Genomic DNA, 8,117 nt, shown 5'->3' on the forward strand with positions numbered 1-8,117 from the left:
CTTCAATGATGATATTTTGATATATTCCCGCAGCAAGGAGGAGCACGAGCAGCATCTCAGAGTGGTTCTTCAGACTCTAAAGGATAGTCAGCTATATGCTAAGTTCTCGAAGTGTGAGTTCTGGTTGAGTTCAATTGCATTCCTGGGTCATGTTGTGTCAGAAGCGGGTATTCAGTTTGATCCGAAGAATATTAAGATAGTCAAGAACTGGCCTAGACCAACATCAGCTATAGAGATTCGGAGTTTCTTGGGATTGGCAGGCTACTATCGTCGGTTCGTGGAGGGGTTTTCATCTATCGCAGCCCAGATGACCAGGCTGACCCAGAAGGGTGCCTAGTTCAGATGGTCGGACGAGTGTGAGGTAAGCTTTCAGAATCTTAAGACAGCTCTGACTACGACACCGATGTTGGTTTTTCCCACAGGATCAGGACCTTATACGGTTTATTGTGATGCATCTTGCATTGGGCTTGGTGTAGTGTTGATGCAGGATAGCAAGGTCATTGCCTATGTTTCGCGGCAGTTGAAGATTCATGAGAAAAACTATCTAGTTCATGATTTAGAGTTGGCAGCCATTGTTCACGCATTGAAAATTTGGAGGCATTATCTGTATGGCATGGCATGTGAGGTGTTCACGGATCACAAGTGTCTTCAGTATTTTTTCAAGCAAAATGAGTTGAATTTGAGACAGAGGAGGTGGTTGGAATTGTTGAAGGATTATGATATCACTATCTTATATCATCCGGGAAAGGCCAATGCGGTGGTCGATGCTTTGAGTAGGAAGTCAGCCAGTATGGGCAGTCTCGCTTATATTCTGGTTTGTGAGACACCGTTTGCTTTGGATGTTCAGGCTTTGGCCAATCGGCTTGTGAGGTTGGATATCTCTGAGCCTAGTCGAGTATTATCTTGCATGATCGCTCGTTCTTCCTTATTGGAGCGTATTCGTGATCGACAGTATGATGATCCCCATTTGTATGTTCTTAGAGACACGGTGTAACACGAAGGTTCCAAGCAGGTTACCTTAGATGATTATGGAGTTTTGTGATTGCAGGGTCGAGTATGTGTACCAAATGTGGATGGACTTCGGGAGTTGATCTTAGAGGAGGCCTATAGCCCCCGGTACTCTATTCATCCGGGCGTTGGGAAGATGTATTAGGATTTGTGGTATAATTATTGGTGGCGTAGAATGAAGAAGGATATCGTTGCATATGTGGCTCAGTGTTTGAATTGTCAGCAGGTTAAGTACGAGCATCAGAGACCTGGTGGTTTATTTTAGAAGATTGAGCTTCCCGAGTGGAAGTGGGAGCAGATCACTATGGATTTCATTGTTGGACTCCCGCAGACTTGGAGGAAGTTCGACGCAGTATGGGTCATTGTTGATAGGCTGACCAAGTCAGCGTATTTCATTCCTAGGGTAGTCTCCTATTCATCCGAGAGGTTAGCTGAGATCTATATCCGGGAGATTGTACGTCTTCATGGTGTGCATGTATCTATCATTTCAGACCGAGGTACGCAGTTTACCTCGAGATTCTGGAGAGCAGTTCAGTAAGAGTTGGGCACTCAGGTTGAGTTGAGCACAACATTTCATCCTCAGAGGGACGGGCAGTCCGAGCAGACTATTCAGATTCTTTAGGATATGCTCCGAGCTTGTGTTATTGACTTTGGAGGCTCGCGGGATCAGTTTTTGCTTTTAGCAGAGTTTGCCTACAACAACAGCTACCAGTCGAGTATCTAGATTGTTCCTTATGAGGCTTTATATGGTAGGAGGTGTCGGTCTCCGTTTGGATGGTTTGAGCTGGGAGAGGCTCGGTTGTTGGGTACAGATTTGGTTTAGGAGGCCTTGGACAAGGTCAGGATAGTCTTCATACAGTTCAGTCCAGGCAAAAGAGTTATGCAGACCGTAAGGTTCGAGATGTGGCTTTTATGGTCGGTGAGCGGGTATTGCTCCGAGTGTCGCCTATGAAGGGCATGATGAGATTTGGGAAGAAGGGCAAGCTTAGCCCTAGGTTCATTGGTCTGTTTGAGATCCTTGATCGAGTGGGAGGGGTGGCTTATAGACTTGCATTGCCGCCGAGCTTATCAGTCGTGCATCCAGTGTTTCATGTGTCCATGCTACGGAAGTATCACGGCGATCCATCCCACGTGTTATATTTCAGTACTATCCAGTTGGACAAGGACTTGTCTTATGAGGAAGAGCCGGTAGCTATTCTAGACTGGCAGGTTCGTCAGTTTAGTTCGAAAAGTCTTCCTTCTGTTCATGTTCAGTGGAGAGTCAGCCTCCGGAGGCATTGTCCTGGGAGTCCGAGTCCGATATGCAGAGCCGTTATTCCCATCTTTTTCCCGACTCAGGTACTTCTTTCTTCTGTCCGATCGAGGACGAACGATTTTTTTAGAGGTGGGAGATGTCTTGAAAATCTTATTTAGAGTTGCCTCGATTTGCGTGTGTAGTCCAGGCGCGTAGCCGAAAAGCTTACATATGAAATTCTATGAAAAATGATAAAATTTGGTTATAAAATGAGTTAATTTGACTTCGGTCAATGTTTTGGGTAAACAGACACAAACCCATGATTTGATGGTCCCGGAGGGTCCGTAGGAAAATATGGGACTTGGGCATATGCCCGGAATCGAATTTCGAGGTCCTATGCCCGAGAAATAAATTTTTAAAGAAAATTATTTACTGAAATTGTTTAGGGAAATTTGAAATGAAAATCGATTAGAACATGTTGGTATCGGGCCCGTATTTTGGTTCCGGTGCCCAGTACAAGACTTATATATGATTTAAGACATTTCTGAAAAATTTGGTGAAACACGGACGTCGTTTGACGTGATTCGGACCTAAATTGCTAAAGTTGATGCTTTATGAAGTTTGAGAAAAATTCTTTGATTTTGAGATTTAATTCGTTGTTATTGAGGTTATTTTGGCGATTGGATCGCACAGATAAGTTCGTATGATGTTGTTGAGTTAGTACGTGTGTTTAGTTAGGAGCCCCGAGGGCTCGGCTGTTTTTCGGATGTGTTTCGGGAAGTTTTGAACTTAAGAAAAGTTGCAGAAATAGCTATTCAGGTGCACTGATATGTTCTTCTTCGCGTTCGCGGGATAGCCCTCGCGAATGCGATGTGTAAATTATGCTGAAGGAAAATCCTTCTACGCGAACGCGAAGCTCAGGTCGTGAACGCGAGGTAGTGGGGGGTTATCCCTTCGCGAATGCGGTCCTGGCCACGCGAACGCGAAGGCCAAGTGGGCCTGGGCAGGGGGTGGGGAAATTATCCTATGCGAACGCGATCCACTGGACGCTAACACGAGGGCTCGAGGGGTTAAAGCTCCGCGAACGCGAGCCCGTTCATGCGAACGCGAAGGCTTACCCAGCCTGACCCATCGCGAACGCGAGGGGTCTGTCGCGAACGCGAAGAGTGTTTTCACCCATTGACTTTAACAGACCAAAAACAGAACACTTTCCGTATTTCATAAAAATTTCATAAACTTCTTCTTCTCCAAAGCTCTTAGGCGATTTTTGAAGCATTTCTTCACCATAATCTCTTGGGTACGTAATCTTTAACTTGTTTTCTTCCATTTTCATCAAACACCCACTAGATTTCTAGGCGTAAAACATGAGATTAAGGGTAGAAAATCAGGAATTTGGATAGAATTAAGGCTTTTTGATTAATTGCGATTTAGACCTCGTTTTGTGGTTGGATTTGAAAACAAATTATATATTCGGGGTCGTGAGTGAATGGGTAATCGGGTTTTGGTCCGAACCTCGTGTTTTAATCAAGTGGGTCCGGGATCGAATTTTGGATTTTTGGGAAGAATGTTTAGAAAGCTATAATTATGCATTGGATTCGAATTGTTTAGCATTTATTGATGTTATTAAGTCGATTATGTATAGATTCGATTGGGTGGAGCCAAATTTGAAAGGAAAAGCAGTGTTTGAGGATTGAGTTGGCCGTGGAAGTTTGAGGTAAGTGTCCGGTCTAACATTAGCTTGAGGGATTAGGAGTTGTGTCCTATTTGCTAATTGCTTCTTGTTGAGTACGACGTATAGGCATGGTGACGAGTATCTATACGTTGGTGTCGAACATGACCGTGAGTCTTAAATTGATAGTTGTTGTGTTCTTAAATGTTACTACATATGCTTTAATTGATGACTCTCGATATTGAGCAAATATTTAGTTTATTCTCGTGGATTTTATTTATGAATGAGTCTTGGTACTAATTGAGCTGAGTAGAAGTTGAGCTAGGATTGGTTATAGCTGATTCTCCCTTGCCGGGATGTTTGTTTCAATATTGTTGCTCCCTTACAGGGAAGTTATTATATTACTTTTGTTCCCTTGCCGGGATTCCTTGTGATTTTGTGTTGGCTTGTAAATAGGAGCGGGTGGTACGCCTACCACAAGATATGATGAAATGTGAGCGGGTGGTACGCCTACCACAAGATTTGATAAAATGGGAGCGGGTGGTACGCCTACCACAAGACATGATGAAATGGGAGAGGGTGGTATGCCTACCACGAGATTTGATGAAATGGGAGTGGGTGATACGCCTACCACAAGATATGATGAAATGGGAGCAGGTGGTACGCCTACCACGAGATTTGATGAAATGGGAGCGGGTGGTACGCCTACCACAAGACATAATGAAATGGGAACTGGTGGTATGCCTACCACAAGAGTTAATAAAATGGGAGCGGGTGGTACGCCTACAACAAGATATGAGAAATGGGATCAGGTTGCACGCCTGCAACAAGATGTGAACCGAAAGTGAAATTTGCCTTTGTTTTCCTTATCCTTATTACAAGTTAAATTTTTGTTTCCTTATAATTCTCTTGAGATTCTGTTTTATTTGTTATTCCCCGAAGCATGTTTCCCCTTCCCAGCTTTAATTGTTGTTCTAGTTCATTTTTCCGCTATATATATATCACTGCACAGGTTTATTTGGAGTCTGGTCCTAGCCTCATCACTACCTCATCGTGGTTAGGCCAGACACTTACCAGCACATGGGGTCGGTTGTGCTGATACTATCTGCACTCTGTGCAGATACCAGAGCAGTACTTGGTCAGCAACAGTAGCTCGGGAGCCAGCCTTCAGTCCACCGAGATCCCGAGGTAGTCCTGCAGGCGTCCGCAGCTCTTCTATCTATTTAGATGTTCTGTTTTATTTTGTATCCGAAACAGACTATATTTCTTTTGTTTTAGACACTTGTATGTAGCATTCTTAGACAGTCTGTGAATGTTGTGACACCAGTTTCTGGGTAGAGGCACATGTGGAGTTTCTTATTATTTTGGTTCATTTTATCTAAGCCTTCCGCTTAATCTCATATTCCGCTGTTATTTAAATGTTTATCGCTCGTTAATGTATGTTATAAAAAGGATTAAAACCAAAGAGTTAAGACTTTCTAATTTAGTGGCTAGCCTAGCTTCTACGAGTAGGCGCCATCACGATTCACGAGGGTGGGAAATCCGGGTCGTGACTATGAGCCATCAAAGACCCACAAGTTTTACACTTAGCCTTATTTTGTTCTCTTAGTTGAGTAAAAAAATGCCAAACAAGAGATGTTTTGGGCCGTTTAGAAGGTTGTCTATTAAAAGTAGAGGTTACTACAAGAGGGTCAGGCTGGGCATTAGTTGGGTTATTAACAGGACTAGTAGGTGTATCATCTAAATCCGACTGCGTTTCATCTAAATCATCATTTTCCTCTACATTTTCAAAGATAGTTTGATTAGGATAAAGAGCATTCATAACTTCTTCATTTAATTGTTGACCTGGTGCAACATCATGGCAAAATTGACTATCGAAAAATTGAAAACAAGGGTTATCACTATCAAGAATAACAGGTGGAGGAGGACGAGTAACAGGTCTGGGTCGGGGAGCCGGGGGAAGAGTAGTAGCTTGGCGACTAGATTCACCAATTTTAGATTTTCCCTTACCACCAAATATTTTTTTAAAGAAAAGTTCATATTAATTATAATTATACTAAATAAAACAAACAAAACTATAATATTAAAACTTAAGAGTTGGAACGAGTTTACCGAATTGGCGAACAACTTCTTGAAAATTGAATATCATTGAAGACTTGAATACTTCAATTCACCAACTTCATAATTTTTCACGAAATTGTAATAATAAAGTAAGCAATTATAGAATAAAATTAGAGAGAGATTGATGAATTTGTGAGTAAAATTGAAAGAATGAGGGGGTATTTATAGTTGAGAATAGGAAAAAAGTGTAATTATAAAAAGTTTGGGGTTAAAATAAAGTTTAGGGGCCAAATGACTATTTTTTAAACTTCCCAACGACTGAAATTAAGGGCCAACGGCTACTTTTTAAATTTCTAGCCGTTGGTCTTTTTTAAAAAAAAAAAATTAAAAAATTACCGTTGGGCCCGTTAGGTCCGGTTGAACCGTCCCGGGCCCGCCTGTCGGTCTCTGGCTAAACGGTCCCGGGCTCGCAGTCTATTTGTATAGGACCGACCCACAGTGGGCCTCAAAGACCGTTTGAGACCGGCCCGTTTGAACCGGATCGTTTGACCCATTAGGCCCGTGGTCTCGAGGGCCCGGGGCGGTCCCGGGCTGGGCCCAACCCACAATACAGCCCTAGTTTTGATGTTCATGGTTGTATAACAACTGATGTAATCTACTTTTTCTTTAGCTATAGTGTTAGGTTTATTCTGTTATATTATCTCCATTATTTGTTTTTAATTTGCAAATAATTCATGCCTATTACTGTCATCATATGTAACCTTTTCCAGCACATCCAGTCCAAGATGCCTTCTGGACACAAGTTAGCTGTAAGAAGTGTGATTCCGAAAGTAACTTTGGTTAGCCAGTTCAGGCCACTACATCACATAACAGAGTGATTCACTTGGAGCAAATTCCAAGGGTTCAAGAAATCATCTAATTCAAGATAACTAACATATTCCTCTTTTTCATGAATTGCAGCCGCAGAATTTAAATTTGATGAGTTCACGCAATTTATGATCTCGTTTAGAGACGGCAGCCTGTGGCTTAATTCAGCAATCTGAGCTCTGAGAATCAAGTTCTCTGCTTCCACGTTCATTTGAAACTGTGTCAACACATATAGTATATTTATTACAATTTGGTTGTTTTCTTCCCTAAGTTGATTCACTTGAGTTGTTAGATCATCAGAATGCTTTTGCTTTTTCATCCTTGACCATTTTGTTGATTCCCTGTTTGATATCATTCTTTTGTGTTTCCTTTGGTCCATTATCGCATATCTTCTTGGCTTGGCCCTAAAGTATTTCCACCAAAAGAAGTCATACCTTTATAGAATTGAACTCTTTTAATGGGTCTCATGCGATACCAATCTGAAGTTGTCGGGTTGGTAGATTTTTTATATCGGGTGGTTAAATTACCTTTAATGGTTCCTACAAAACGCGGAGCTGGGTTGGTTGGGCTAATGAATTATGGATATTGGATGTTTAGAGCACCTCTATTGGCCCTACAATATGGGTCAAACCTGGGCCGAACCTGAATTAGTTGAGTTTAAACTACCTTTAATAGACCCTACATGGTGTACATCTGAATTAGTCGGACAAATTGGTGGGGATACCGAATTTGTTAAAAAAAGAAAGATAGTGTTGTAATAACTCGATAAAAATATCAATAGTATACTAATAGCTAAATTATGATATAGGGGTTGAAATTTAATGGAGTTAAAAGGTTATTTTTTCAGGGGAATACGTAGAACCAGTAAAGGAAGACGACAGAGAAAGATTGAACTAAATGGGTACCACGACGAAGGGTTGAATTGATGGTAAAACCAGAAAGAATGACTTCACTGATTACTCGAGATATGGATACCAAACATCAAGAACTAAAGTAAAACATGTAGACGTCAAGAGTAAAAGGCATGAGCAATGTCTTAATAAAGTCTCAAGATTTAGAAGAGGAAATAAAGAGGAAATGAGAGAGGGGAATATTATAGGAACAGAGTTTTAGAACACCAAAGTTTAGGAGAGGAAGGAGAAATGGAAGAGGTTTGTGATAGCATTGGAGAACCATTATATAGGATTGTAAGTGCCCCTTGAAGGAAATTAAAAAGTAGGACGAGTCTGCCAATCAAATATAAATTTCCAAAAAAGACTAAAATAAAAAATGTAGTAT

At 41.6% G+C, this 8,117-nt stretch overlaps 1 protein-coding gene across 1 annotated transcript; it reads right to left on the reverse strand.

Annotated features, from left to right (window-relative positions):
* Positions 1-6,834: 6,834 nt before the first annotated feature.
* LOC142175149 (bZIP transcription factor 44-like) lies at positions 6,835-7,218 on the reverse strand. Its single transcript, XM_075241725.1, has one exon. The coding sequence runs from the start codon at positions 7,216-7,218 to the stop codon at positions 6,835-6,837; it is 384 nt and encodes a 127-aa protein (XP_075097826.1).
* Between the last annotated feature and the right edge of the window lie 899 nt (positions 7,219-8,117).

Source organism: Nicotiana tabacum, chromosome 21 (assembly GCF_000715075.1).
Source record: "Nicotiana tabacum cultivar K326 chromosome 21, ASM71507v2, whole genome shotgun sequence".
Lineage (NCBI taxonomy): Eukaryota > Viridiplantae > Streptophyta > Magnoliopsida > Solanales > Solanaceae > Nicotiana > Nicotiana tabacum.